This window comes from Schistocerca gregaria, chromosome 5, assembly GCF_023897955.1.
Source record: "Schistocerca gregaria isolate iqSchGreg1 chromosome 5, iqSchGreg1.2, whole genome shotgun sequence".
NCBI lineage: Eukaryota > Metazoa > Arthropoda > Insecta > Orthoptera > Acrididae > Schistocerca > Schistocerca gregaria.
The window spans coordinates 568,983,102-568,998,394 of NC_064924.1; the positions used below are offsets into that span (position 1 = coordinate 568,983,102).

Below are 15,293 nucleotides of genomic sequence, written 5' to 3' on the forward strand. Positions count from 1 at the left end.
ATACTTTAGCAGTTCTTTCTCTGCACGGTCCATGTTTTACCAAGCTATGTTACTTGGCAGTGCACATCGCGCAAAAGTTTACTTCATCCATTAGTGTATTTTCAATGTCCATACATATTCTTGAGCCAGATTGTTGCACTTTCCCAAGAGACATGTGCATTCTGTGTTCTTGCCAGCAGTAAAGGAATTATTGTCTTAAATCAATGCTGAACACAGACATGTAAAAATATGAACTAAACATTAAAAGAAAATTCACCCTTAAAAAATTAAATGCAATGTGGTACCTATATGACGCAAAATAAAAAAACTAAATTTACCTTTCAGTAACCAGAATATTTGGGATTTTATTACTTGTGAACAGTAAAAGAAAGACAGATCACATGTCAACAAACTCCAGGCATTACTGGTAAGCTATAATAAAATGAAATGAAACTGCCAGTTGACTGGGTGATGAAACTACTACATCAGTACATTGTTCCATTAACAAGGATGTTCATGTTGAGAGTTCTGCCTCAGAATTGTTTCCTTCCTAAGGAATGAAAGTAATTCTCCTGTTTATTACATCACTAGGTGTGCCGAACTATCAGTTTAATAAGTCACAGCTGCAAAACACTAATGCGAATTCTTTACAGACGAATGGAAAAACTGATAGAAGCCAAGCCTCGGGGAAGATCAGTTTGGATTCCATAGAAATGTTAGAACATGTGAGGCAATACTGACCCTACGACTTATCTTAGAAGAAAGATTAAGGAAAGGCAAACCTACGTTTCTAGCATTTGTAGACTTAGAGAAAGCTTTTGACAATGTTGATTGGAATACTCTCTTTCAAATTCTGAAGGTGGCAGGGGTAAAATACAGGGAGCGAAAGGCTATTTACAATTTGTACTGAAACCAGATGGCAGTTATTAGAGTCGAGGGACATGAAAGGGAAGCTGTGGTTGGGAAGGGAGTGAGGCAGGGTTGTAGTCTCTCCCCGATGTTATTCAATCTGTATATTGAGCAAACAATAAAGGAAACAAAAGAAAATTTCGGAGTAGGTATTAAAATCCATGGAGAAGAAATAAAACCTTTGAGGTTCGCCGATGACATTGTGATTGTGAGAGACAGCAAAGGACTTGGAAGAGCAGTTGAATGGAATGGACAGTGTCTTGAAAGGAGGATATAAGATGAACATCAACAAAAGCAAAACGAGGATAATGGAATGTAGCCGAATTAAGTATGCTGAGGGAATAAGATTAGGAAATGAGACACTTAAAGTAGTAATGGAGTTTCGCTATTTGGGGAGCAAAATAACTGATGATGGTCGAAGTAGAGAGGATATAAAATGTAGACTGGCAATGGCAAGGAAAGCGTTTCTGAAGAAGAAAAATTTGTTAACATTGAGTAGAGATTAAAATTTCAGAAAGTCGTTTCTGAAAGTATTTGTCTGGAGCTTAGTCATGTATGGAAGTGAAACATGGACGATAAATAGTTTAGACAAGAAGAGAATAGAAGCCTTTGAAATGTGGTGCTACAGAAGAATGCTGAAGATTAGGTGGGTAGATCACATAACTAATGAGGAGGTATAGAATAGGATTGGGAAGAAGAGGAGCTTGTGGCACAACTTGACTAGAAGAAGGGATCGGTTGGTAGGACATGTTCTGAGACATCGAGGGATCACCAGTTTAGTATTGGAGGGCAGCGTGGAGGGTAAAAATCATAGAGGGAGACCAAGAGATGAATACACTCAGCAGGTTCAGAAGGATGTAGGCTGCAGTAGGTACTGGGAGATGAAGAAGCTTGCACAGGATATAGTAGCATGGAGAGCTGCATCAAACCAGTCTCAGGACTGAAGACCACAACAACAACAGGTGTGCACATCTTCATATACCTCAAATGGCTATTGTCATTTGAGATATATTTCAGTATTTCACCCCAAGACATGGAACTAACTATCCAGCCATTGATCAAAATGGTATGACAGTAATTGTTTAATCATGATTATTGAGATAATGATGGTTTAGATATGATAGCTTGAAATGAAAATGACTTGGAAATGAGTGGTTTCAATCCCTTAACAGTCACAAGGGCTGCCTGAGCATCCAGGTTTTGTTACTGTCATACCTCCAAAGGTTCCAGATGTGACAGTTTCGAACCATACGGCAGGAAAGGTAAAACCTAATTGCCATTAACTTGTAGCCCTAGAGGAAGGGTATGATGTCTTTATCACGGGCAACTCGACAACCTTACTGAAACACATGGCATGTGGTGCTCGTCACAAGACTATATTCTGTAGTACTTACAGCTTCGTTTTTATATAGTCTATAGCTGCATGGGCCCAATTAGGCCATTCTTGAAACGCTCTGAGCTTATGTTCTGTCTCTTATGACCTCAAAGTCAACAGGACATTAAACCCTAATCTTCCATCCTTCTTTTTGAGTCCCAAAAGGCATTCAGTGCAAATAAGCCTTTTGTGATATAATTTTGAATGTGTGGTTAAAAGCCACTGACTTCCGCATCAAATATTGCCATGATTGGCATAAATGTACTTGAAATGTAAACTTTTCAGTCAGGTCCTCATCTAATTAGGCTCAAATTTCACCCAAGATCTACTTACACAAGAAATATAGTACTGCCTCATTATGTTACGTGTTACTGTTTGTCCACTAGTACCTGCCGAAGGACACTCAAATGCACGCTTTATGGCTTCAATGTGCCAGCACTGCAGCTTGAGTGGACTGAGAGTTTTTGTAAAGTTGAGTGAGTGAGGGGAGAAAAGAGATGAGTGATGGGAGGGAGGGTTGAAAAATGGTGGTGACGGCAGTGAATAGGAATGTGGCACTGGTGAGATTGTTATGGCTGTATGCAGGGTGAGTTGTGCATAGTGCACAGTGACATGTAGGACTAGATTGGAGGGGGAAGACAAAATAAAGACTGTGAGGGAGAGGAGGTGGGTACAGGATGAGTGAAGTTAGGGTTCTGTGGTTTCTTTGCAGCTGGTTCCCGGGGATGGCCAGATGATTAGCATGTATCTGTCTACTGACTAGATTTAGGGGATAATGCCTTTTTGTGAGACCTTCAGCATACTGGGCAGGGGATTGCTTCGCATTGAAAATGTACTGCCCATGGGTGGCCTGCTTATATTGGAGTAGCTTTTTGGTGTGAAGTGGATGGCAACTATCAAAGTACAGTTACTGTAGGTGGTTAGATGGCTTCAGATGGACCATCTGAGAGGTGGAGTTCAATGTCCAGGAAGGTGGTATATGGGGCTGATGTCCAAGTAAAGCAAATCGGAATGAAGGTGTTGAAGTTGTGGAGGAATGAGGAGAGGGTGTCTTGGCCCCATAGGCTGGTGGATGACATTTGGGAGCCCTGTTATGTTGTTAATGGATGATACTGTACTATATAGTGAATCGCAGAACCAGAAAATTGTAGCAGAGTGCAGGAACGCCTGTAGTGGAGTGACACTTCCTGTGAGGACTGACAGTTGACTCTTAACGTATCAAACATTATTATTTATCGCTGTAAACATGTAGGAGTTGGTGCCCGGGGCACCCTAAAGTGATTTGTATACATAATATTACTTGAAAAATAATGCATTCGAAGAATCATAAGGAAATATAGTTCAGAAAAGAAAGAAATGGCATACAAAACAATTGTTTGACCAATTTTTGAGTATTTTTCACCACTCTGGGAACCATACCAGGAAGCATTAATAGGGGAGACAGAGGAAATTCAAAGAAGAGTAACATGTTTTGTCACATGTTTGTTTAGAAACCACATGATTTTTGAATTGAACAGGGACGAGATATGATAGTGGTTCCTAAAGTACACACTGCCACATATTGTAAAGTGGCTCAGAGAATATAGATATAGTTGCAATGATGATGTGTAATCAGGGTAATTAGTATGAGAGTCATTGTATGAAATTGACATTTGGGTCTTGTTGATATTTGTTAGTCAGATTTACCAGTTCTTAACTAACTACTACTTTTATTGCTCCTGCATGGGTTTTTAGAAAAACTTTCCATGTCAGCAAATGCTAAGTAGGCTGTCATTCCAGTCAATTCGTATTCCATATATTTGGACCCATATATATCTCACATAGTGTTAATAGTGAGTTTAATTATACACTGATGAACCAAAATGTTACAACCATCTGCTTCACTATGTGTTGGTTCACTTTTGGAATGTAGTACTGCAACAATTCTGTTGGTATGCATTCAGCAAGTTCGTGATAGGTTTCCAGAGGTATGGCATCACATGTCCAAGAACAAGTCGCGTAACTCCCGTAATTTACAGTCCTGCGATTGTGAACGTGGAGCTGCTCCCTGATAGCAATCTCAGTGAGTTCCACTGGATCCATATCTTGCAAATTTGGTAGCAAAGACATCACTGTTAATTCACTGTTGTGTTCCTCAAACTGCTGTAGCATGATTCTGGCCATGTGCCATGGATAGTTATTTTGCTGAAAGATGCCATCACCCTTGGGAAAGACATCAAGCCTAAAGGGATGCCAGTGGTTTGTAATAATTTTCATATAATTCACAGCTGTCATGGTGCCTTAGATTACTACCACAGTCTCATGAAAGCCCAGGTAAGGTAAAGTAATGTCATGTTGTACAGCAGGAATTGCTGGAAGACTCCAAAGGGTGGGTTTAGCTCCTTAATGGAAAGATTTTTCCTATCATTTGTACCTACAAGCACCTTTCCTTCATTAAGTATGAGACCTGTATGTGTAAGTCTATCTGTTATGTGTAGATTACTGTAATGGTGTGTGTGTGTGTGTGTGTGTGTGTGTGTGTGTGTGTGTGTGTGTGTGTGTGTGTGTGTGTTGGAGATGAGAGAAGGGAGAGTGTGAATCATGGTGCCGATAGATAGCCTACTCCAATTGAAGAGCACCAAGGGAAGGATCACCTTCAACATTGTTGTATGCCCTCATTTCATGAGAGGCTGTGAAGAGGTTTGGAATTTAATCCAAGACACTGGTGCAAAGACTGGCAATAATGGACTTTGCACCATCACACCTCTTGTTTGCTCTGTCATAAAGGCCCAGGTGAATGTCCCCTATAGCATATTACTGCCCCCCCCCCCCCCCCCCCCCCCACTCCTGACCTGGTCTGCATCTATGGCATGGTGCATGTTTCAAGCAGTCATTTGCCTAGGATAAGGTGTATCTGGGACATGACTATCAACCAGCAAATGCGAAAATATTTCGTTGACATTCACCTGCATAGAGAGGAAATGTTCACCATAATAAAATAAATCACAGCTTACTCGGAAATATTAAATGTTCATTTTTTCCCATATGGTGCTTGAGAGTGGAACAATAGAGAAAGAGTGTGATAATGGTTCAATGAGCCTCTGCCAGGCACTTAAGTGTACAATGCAGAGCAGTCATGTAGATTTATAACAAAAAACTTGGTTCGGCTGTCTAGGTAACATGTTTCCATTGATCCGCTGTCCAGTCTCAATAATCAGATGTCTATTGCAATCACAGCTGACGATGTCATCTGGTCACCATGGAAACATGTAAGTGTTGTCTGTTGTGAAGCCCTTTTGTCAGCAATGTGTGATGAACAATGTGCTGCAAGACACTTTTCCTTGCACCATCATTGTAATCTCTCATCAGATCTGCTGCAGATTGATGCCTATCCTGTTATACAGAGCAAGCAAGTGTTTGACCTCCCATTTTATGGTGAGGCATGGACATCCATCACAGCGTTGCCTGCTCTTGATTTCATTGTCCTTCAACCATTTTCTATTGGTTCTCACAACAGTAGCACCAAAACAGCCGATCAGCTGTGGCATTTCCAAGATGCTCTTTCAGATGTGGCAGTGGTTAGCAATCTGTCCTTTGTCAAAGTAGGATAGTCAGTGGATTTCTCCACTTGCGGTGCAAATAATTGTTCTCTGCTTCGCTTATGTACTTTCCTTCCATGTCGTGCTTTTAATGTCAACAGGCAGCACTGCATCTCTTGATAGTAGTGGTCGCAATCTTTTGGCTCAACAATGTATTTTTCCGTATTTATGTATAGATATATATTGTATATTATTTACGTATTATACCATTTATTTAAATATCACGTTCTTATACTAGCAAGCTTTTCTTAGAGCACACCTTTGAGTGATGTAATGAAATACCAGTAAAGGAACAATGAGCTAGCTTACTCTGAGCAACCCTTCTTGAGAAATGGCCATTGTACAAGCTTGTGAATCATCATGGAGGAACTGCAGTCAATGACAAGCTGAAATTTAAGTCTTTGTGTATTTCTCCAAACAGTGGATTACATTAGAGTGGACAGACTGTTCATTCTATAAGCTCATAGTTAGGTGTTCCCCATATTAGGAAAAGAAAAAATACATAATACATATTTATAGAGCAATTGATATGCTAATGTACTTTTTCCTTTTATATTGCACCAAAGCAAGGAAAGCATTGTCAGAAACAAAAATAGTTCATGAGATTTACTCATGCAGATTGCATTAATGCACTGCATCTGTGCGGAAGTTAGCATGGCATTCATGTTACTTGATATGGTTAAAAATAAGTTCATCTATTGATTCTGCTACTGGATTCATTGATGGAGTGGGAGTTGGCCATTAAAAAATTCACTAGGCTCCACTTAAATTCTACTTTATTAGCAGCCAAACTTTTTATGGATGCTGGCAAACTATTGAAAATGTATTTCCCTGATTAATGGGCAATTCTCTGGAGTGAGCAATTGGAACTCTTTAATGAAGATCTTTCTTTTTCCGGGTATTGAACTTGTGAATTGAGGTATTGATTTCTCACATATGACAAATTTCATAAAGAATAAATTTGCTGCCAGGTGGTAGGTAGTATACTCAGTTCTTTCAACAAGTTTCTGCACAACATACTAAAATTTACTTCCCGACCAATTCATACTTTTGGAACCAGAAAAATTTAGTTCAGCTTGATGAATTACCACAAAATTGAGTTATGATGTGCCATATTATATTGTGTGATCTATTTAATTTAAATTTACATTTGTCGTTTTCTTTGCTACTGTGAGTATAATTTTCAGGTAATGCATCCAATGGGGTGGGATGCCTTTGGACTTCCTGCAGAAAATGCTGCCATAGAGCATAAAGTGGAGCCTCACCAATGGACTGAGAGTAACATTTTTCACATGAAAACCCAATTGCAGAAACTTGGTTGCAGTTTTGACTGGAAAAGAGAGCTGGCAACTTGTGACCCTAAATATTACCAATGGACACAATACATTTTTCTAAAATTGTATGAAGCTGGCCTAGTCTATCAAAAGGAGGTAACACATATTTCAAGTGGGATATTGTTAATATTTAATGTGATCCTCAGTCAGTAGGAGTTTGTGAAACATTTTGAAAATAAGTGTTCTGTCATTTATTCACAAGTTTTATATCTAGCTCTTCCTCAAATATTTTCAGTCTCTAGTAAGTAGTCTTACTTTTGTATCTTTCGTTTTGCTTATGGAGAAATCATTTTGCATACCAAAACCCAATATAATTACTTTTCAGTTGTTCTATAGGGCTATTATTCTTTGTTACTTGCTCCAGTTTCGATAGTAGTAAAGCTATTTGTTAATTTGTCCGAGTACAAATACCATAATTCTGTAAATTAAGAAAACTGTTTATCATAGCTGCAAATGTTTTCAAACACAGTAATCATGATGATGGAAAAGGTTTAATTTGTTGTGATTTGTTATCAGTTTCATACTCAGTGCAGCTATCATCAAAGAACTATCAAGGGAACCCATAAAAATTCTTGGTTCTGTGACTGGCCAAAAATTAATAATGTAGTTTTAAGTAAAATAATAAACTGTCATGAATTCAGTTAGAACCCCATTGCTATGTCTGTGATCCAGATTTTGTACGAAACCTTGTCACTGCCACAAATATTTTACATTGAAAATATTGCAGAGGCGAACTAAGTAGTACAAATAACTAGTGTGTAATGTAATAAATAGCACAAAGTTGCTGCTGCTTTTTGAATATATTGATTCACTAAATTCAGAACTAGCTTTAAGTTCTCATTTGAGTTAGTACCTTATCTTTGGGACTGTCAGTTCAACATGTGGAATACACAAAGGTCATTTATATGAGGATATGTATAACCTAATGTGCAGAAACTTTGTGGCAGATTAAAACTGTGTGCCGGATCGGGATACGAACTCGGGACCTTTGTCTTTTGTAGGCAAGTGTTCTACTGAGCAACGTATGCATGATTCACGACCCATCCTCACAGCCTCAATTCTGCCAATACCTTGTCACCTACCTTTCAATCTTCACAGAAGCTCTTCTGCAAACCTTCGCAGAAGAACTTCTGTGGAGTTTGGAAGGTAGGAGACAAGGTACTGGCGGAATTGAGGCTGTGAGGATGGGTTGTGAGTTGTGCTTGGTAGCTCAGTAGAGCACTTGTCCATGAAAGATTAAGGTCCCACGTTCGAGTCTCGGTCTGGCACACAGTTTTAATCTGCCGGGAAATTTCATATCACCGTACACTCTGCTGCAGAGTAAAAATCTCGTGCAGAAGTTTTGAGTTATAAAATACCTTTCTGTAGTTTGTGCTGCAGCTAGTATTTGAGAATGGAAGATTCAGTGGTGACCTGTCAACTGGATGTTAAACCTCAGTTACTGAAAGTGACAGATTTGTGTGTGTGTGTGTGTGTGTGTGTGTGTGTGTGTGTGTGTGAGCGCGCGCGCGCGCGCGCGCACGCGCCTGCGTGAGGATGGGTTGTGTGCGTGGGGGGAGGGGGGCCTCATGTGGGGGTGCGGCAGTGGCTTGGAGACATGGTGTGGGCATGCGCAGGAGGGAGAGAGAGAGAGAGAGAGAGAGAGAGAGAGAGAGAGAGAGAGAGAGAGAACATAAACTTATCATTTTATTGGTGAGGACTGCAAAGTGGTAAAAGATATTCCATGTATTTTGTAAGGATCCTCCTCCTCCTCCTCCTTCTTCTTCTTCTTCTTCTTCTTCTTCTTCTTTTTCATTTTCATCGCCTCCTCCTTCAGGTTTTGGCTAAGATAAGCTTATTTCTGTCATCATTCTCTTCTTTGTTTGCCCACTGAGCTCCACAGTGGTTCATAATGCAAAATTTCTTTGGTATCCTGTTATCCAAAATATGCAGAACACATTCCTTTTATTCTGTTTGATCTGTGCAGCAGCTTTTTCTGTCATAAATTTTATGCATATTTCTGCTCTTATGTAGTTGTTCCTGATTTTGTCCTGTCTGCTGCAACCTTTAACAGATTTGGAAAATTTTATTTCTAATATTTATAGTTGCATAAGGCATTTCTCCCTCCATGAATAGTGAAACACTGAATTCCCTTGGTGGGGCAGCATGCATGCTTCCACAAAACAGACTGTAGTTGCAGCTACATTGGAGAGGTATGTGTGGAAGGGCCAGGCAAACATTTCGTTTCTATAGAGGTGCAGCAGCATTTTCAGTAATTTCAGGGGCAACAGTCTGGAGGATGGTTGGTTATTCTGGCCTTGTCACATTAGCCAACATAGCCTTGCTGTGGTTGTAATGCAAACAGCTGAAAGTAAAGGGGAAGTGCAGCCATTATATTTCCCAAAACCTGCCACTGTACTTTATGGTTTAATTACAATAGCATCCTCTTGGATAAAATGTTCAAGAGTTAAAACAGCTACCCTTTCCATTCTCCAAGTGGGGACTACGAATGGGGCTGCTGTCTTTAGGGTAGGGGGATTAGTGTTTCCCAGTTCATAGTTAGGAATGTTAACATCTTTTAATAATGTAAGTACGTTAGAGAATTTCAATGGGAAGATAGAAAGGCTGAAGCTATAGTGAGAATTAGTGTAGGGAGGTGGCAGGAAAAACAGGACCTCTAATCAGGTGAAGACAGGGTTACAAATATAAAATCAAATAGGTGTAGTGCAAGAACAAGTATGATAATGAATAAGAAAACAGAAATGCTGGTGATCTACTTTCAACTACATAGTGAACCTATCATAGGTATGAAACCACAGTGACCAACAGTAGTAAAAGTATACAGGGTGATCCACGAAGATATTTTAATATGTTATTCTAGAAGTAAAACTAAAGAAAAAAGTTCAGATAAACATAGGTCCGCAAATGTTTAGTTACAGAGTTATGGCTAATAAAAGATTTTGCCTGAAATTTAGCAACTTCACTAATATGAAGCCATCGCAAAACTGAATGAGGTTAAAGTAAGGTACCTAAATCAGGATGGCGGACGTGGGTTTGAACTGTCGTTCTCCCGAATGCGAGTCCACTGTGCTAACCACTGTGCCGCCTTGCTTGATACATAAATATTCAGTCAGGTCTTGATAAGATAGAGTGGTGCAAAGATTGGTGACGTGCTTTTAATGTTCAGAAGTGTTAGATTATGCATTTCACAAAATGAAAAAAAAAAAAAAAAAAAAAAGAAATGTAGTATCCTATGACTACAATATCAATGAGTCATAGTTGGAACTGAGTCACAGTTGGAACCGAGTCACAGTTGGAATTGACCAACTCAAGCAAATACCAGGATTGAACACTTTGTAGGGATATGAAATGGAATGAACACACTGGCTCAGTTGTGGGTAAAGCAGATGGTAAACTTTGGTTTATTGGTAGTATACTGGGGAAGTGCAATCAGTGTGCAAGGAGATTGCTAACAGGTGACTTATGCAACACATTCTAGAACATTGCTCAAGTGTGTGGGACCCACACCAAATAGGACAAATGGGGGATATTGACCTTATAGAGAGAAGGGCAGCATGAATGGTCACAAGTTTGTTTGACCCATAGGAGGGTGTAACCGAGATGCTGAAGAAATTGAACTGGAAAACTCTTGAAGATATGTGTAAATTAACCCGAGATAGTCTATTAATAAAATTTTGAGATCCGGCTTCAAAAGATGACTCTAGGAATATACTACAACCCCCTACGTATCGCTCACTTAGGGATCATTGGAACAAGATTGGAATAATCACAGCATATGCAGAGGCATTTGAACAATCATTCCTCCCACACTCCATAAGTGAATGGAACAGGAAGAAACCTGAATAACTTATACAATAGGACGTTCCATCTGCCAAGCACTTCACAGTGTGATGCAAAGTGTAGATGTACAAGTAGATATCATTCTGTTACTCAGATAGCAATGTGTAACCCTACATCTACCTAACTGACAAATGGTGATTGCAGTAGTTGGAACAATTTATTCATTAAATAATTAAAAATAGGAATCTATTTTGAGGTTTTTGTAATTTGGTTTTGCTTATGACGTGATACAGATGGACGCCACACATTTTCCTTTGTGTTAGCAGAAGAGCCAACACCGTGTTACGAGTGGAGGCCGAAATGCACGCGTTTTAGCTCACGCAGGCTGGTGTGAGGAGGGAAGAACTATACTGACATGAGGTCTGGAACATGACAAGGAATGAGAATTCATAAAGCGGACCTAATTACTTTGATACTTAACTTTAATCTATTAATGATGAATGTCGCTCTTGAAGGTACATGATTCGCAATATTATCTATTCAGAATACATTCTTGAAGTAATTATAGTAACTGAATAGGGTGCCTTGCTAGGTCATAGCAAATGACGTAGCTGAAGGCTATGCTAAACTGTCATCTCTGCAAATGAGAGCGTATGTAGACAGTGATTCATCGCTAGCAAAGTCGGCTGTACAACTGGGGCGAGTGCTAGGGAGTCTCTCTAGACTAGACCTGCCACATGGCGCCGATCAGTCTGCAATCACTGATAGTGGCGACAGCGTGTCCGACGTATACTAACGGACCGCGGCCGATTTAAAGGCTACCACCTAGCAAGTGTGGTGTCTGGCGGTGACACCACATTTTTAATGTGTGACGGAGTTTGCAGTATTATCACGAATTACAGTGCCTGTGGCCATTTGTATTTGTTCTGTGATGTGGCATCTCGTCTTGGAGTAATAAGGTGTGCTACAAGTAAGGAATGTGCCTTGACAATGCTGACAATGTCACAATGATCAAAAGACGTCCACAAAAATGGTAAATCGTTCTTTTATCCACGTAATATCTTAGTCTAATGTCCAATGCTAAACTGAATGAACAAGCAATATTTCTTGTTAATAACTGTTGTAATGTTATTGTTGGGATACAATACAAGCAGTTATCAGAAGTAGTAGTATGTGTGTTCCTTTATAGAAATTTTAGACACACACTGCACTGATGTAGTCAGGAAGAATATTAACTATAGATGCAGCCTGTTCAAAACTGAAGATAACAACAAATCTTGTGTGAGTGATCCGGCACATATTTTTTACAAATGTTTGTACCTTTATTTTTATCCTGGTTCTCCACGTTCAAGAGTATTCATCTGTTACATTTGAGCTAGTTGCTGTCGTTAATGACCAACAAGATTTTCTCCTGTTTATGAACTTTTTTTTATATGTCAGGTTTTTGATTTGCAGTGCCAACATTGTTGATATATGATCAAAAGTATCTTTCATGGAAATTTCTCACTGTATTTACTAATTTTACTTAGTTATTTTTTGCATTAGTTCCTATTGTTCCCTCTGGAACATAGGGCCATGACAAAATTCCTCCACCTGGTACAATTGCTAGCAAGTCTCTTCACTTCACTCCAGGTTTTCCCATCCTTGCAGCTTCTCTCTCGATCACCCTCTTACAGGTCTTTTTGGGATGACCACGTTTTCTAACTCCTTGAGGGTTCCAATCCAATGCCATCCTTCCAACAGCTCCATCTGGTTTCCTCAATATATGCTCAATCCAGTTTCATTTTCTTTCCTTGATTTGTATATTGATTGGTTGCTGATTTGTCTTCCTCCAGAGATCTTCATTTGTCATTGTATCTGACCATCTCACATTTTAAATACGCTGGAGACAGCGGTTGATAAAAACTTGGAGATGGTTTTTGATGTGGTTAGTCACCTGCCAAGTTTCGCAGCCATACAACAGAACAGCTTTCACATTACTATTGAAAAGCCAGAGTTTGGTCTTCTTTGAGATGTTCTTATTTCTCCAAAAAGAGTACAGTTGTACAAACACACCCTTTGCTTTGCGGATGTGACTATGGACGTCCTCCTCAGCACCTCCTGTAGTCATGACTATACTTCTGAGATAGAGGAAAGATTGGACCTGTTCTACGTCCTCTCCAATAACATCCAGCCTACTCATGATGGTGGAATTTATCTGCATTTCTTTGGTTTTGTGAACATTTATCTTGAGGCCTGCAACTTCTGCTCTCTCTGTAACTTGGCCTGTTTCTCTTTGATGTCTCGATATCATTGTGCCATTAAGCAGATGTTGTCTGCGAAATCCAGATCTTCGAGCCTATTCCGCATCCCCCATTGCACACATCTCTTCCCTCCCCCTCCCCCCCCCCCCCTCACTCTCTTCATCATATGGTTAAACACCAAAGGAAATACTCCTGAATTAACGTGGAAAGGCTCTGTTAGTTCTCCATTATATAGTACTTGGCATTCATAGTCTTCATACATTTCCTTGGTGATTTTAATAATCTTCATTGCAATCCTATATTTTGCAATTGTATCCCACATGGCTCATTGAGTGACAGAGTCAAAAGCCTTGATAAGGTCCACACAGCTCGAAGTTTCCTAAAATGCGCCTGCTCTCTCCTCAGTTGTGCTTCCACAGAATCCTTAATGTGGTTTAAAATGATTCTTGAAAGTACCTTACTCAGTACTAACAATAGGGTAATGCCCCACCAGTTGTTGCAGTTAGTAACATCTCCTTTTTTGGGTATTTTCATGATAATACCTCATTTCCAATCTGTTGGCAGTTTCTCCTCTCTCCATATCTTCTCTAAGAGGATGTACAACAACCAGACAGTGGTGCCCAAATCTGTTTTCAGCATCTCAGATACATTATGTGGTAATGGTGCCTTCCCATTCTTGAGGTGCTTCAGCACTATCTGAATTTCTGCTTTCGTGGGTGCATTTACACCAATGCTAGGACTACGATGATTGTATTCCCTTTGTTCTTGTTCTTCTACTTCCCTGCCAAGGTCTCTATTTATAACTTTGTTAAAGTGTTCCTTCCACCTATGTGATTGTTCTTCATTTGTAGTTAGTACCTCCCCTTTCTTACACCTTACTGGTTGGCTCCTCTGGAAGCTTTCCTTGGACAGCATCTTAGAGGTAGCATATATTTCTTTCACCCCCCCCCCCCCCCCCCCCCACCTCCGCACTGCCTGTTCTGCTCTGTCAACCTGTTCATCTATCCATATTCTGTGGTCTCTTCTCACACCGCTTTTCACTTCCTTATCTGCTGCTCTATAATCAGCTTGTGCCTGTGCTTCTTGTTGCCTGGTCCTGCTCTGGTTTACTATTCCCTTGGCCTCCTTTCTATGGGTGATCTTCCTCCAGGTATGTTAGGACATCCAATCTCTGTGCTGGTGATTTTTCAAAGCCAAGTTGTCTCTCACTCACTTGCAAAAAGGTATTCTTAACTTCTTTCCACATTTCCTCCATGTTCTTATCCTCAGTCATCTCCATTTTCAGTGCCTGGAATTGATTTTGGAGTTCCAGCTGGGACCCCTCAGCTATCTGTAGGTTTTTCAGTTTACTTACACCAAATCTTCTACTCTTTGGCTCGAATTTCTTTCTGGAAGCCACACTTTTCATTCAGAAACTGGCAGTAACAAGGTTCACATCTTCCAGGCTCCTCCTGAACTTCCTGGATACTGCGATGTGGTCAGTTTGATTTTCTGTGATATGATCTGGGGATACCCAAGTTATCTTATGACATCTCCAATAAGGAAATAAGGGCCCTTGTATTACAGGGTCATGGCTTGTGCAAACGTCACTAAATCTTTCCCCATTGTCATCCATTTCACCCAAACCATGTACCACCATTATCTGTTCCAACCCATCATTGTTATCTCCCACCCTGGCATTTACGTCTCCCATAACAATGAGGATATCTTTCTTCCTCACTTTCCTTACAGTCTCTCTTGCAGGTACTAGAACTCTTCCTTCTTCTCAACCTCTGATGTGTCTATGGGGGCATAGCACTGGATAATCATCACGTTTCGGATCTTCCTCTTAAATCTGGCAGTCATGATCCTACTGGACACAGGTCTCCATTCTAGAAGGCTCTTCTTTGCTGCCTTGGTCAACAGTAGCCCAACTCCATTCCAGTGTTCCCCCTCCTCTTCACCTCCTGAGTATAAAAACATAATTCCATCCGATGTCTGCATTTCACCAAACTCTGGCCACCTCGCTTCACTCAATCCCAGGATATCAGGCTTATAGTTATTCATTTCCGTGGTCACTTGTTTCAGCTTGCTACTCTCCCTCAAGGTTTGTATA

The 15,293-nt window shown here is 40.1% G+C and overlaps 1 protein-coding gene across 1 annotated transcript in view; it reads left to right on the forward strand.

The window, feature by feature from the left end:
• The window catches only part of LOC126272651 (leucine--tRNA ligase, mitochondrial), a 125,299-nt gene that overhangs the window by 30,140 nt on the left and 79,866 nt on the right, over positions 1–15,293 (forward strand). The window contains exon 3 of the mRNA XM_049975655.1: positions 7,029–7,271. Within this exon, the coding sequence (XP_049831612.1) occupies positions 7,029–7,271 (243 nt within the window). The remainder of the gene's footprint in view (positions 1–7,028; positions 7,272–15,293) is intronic.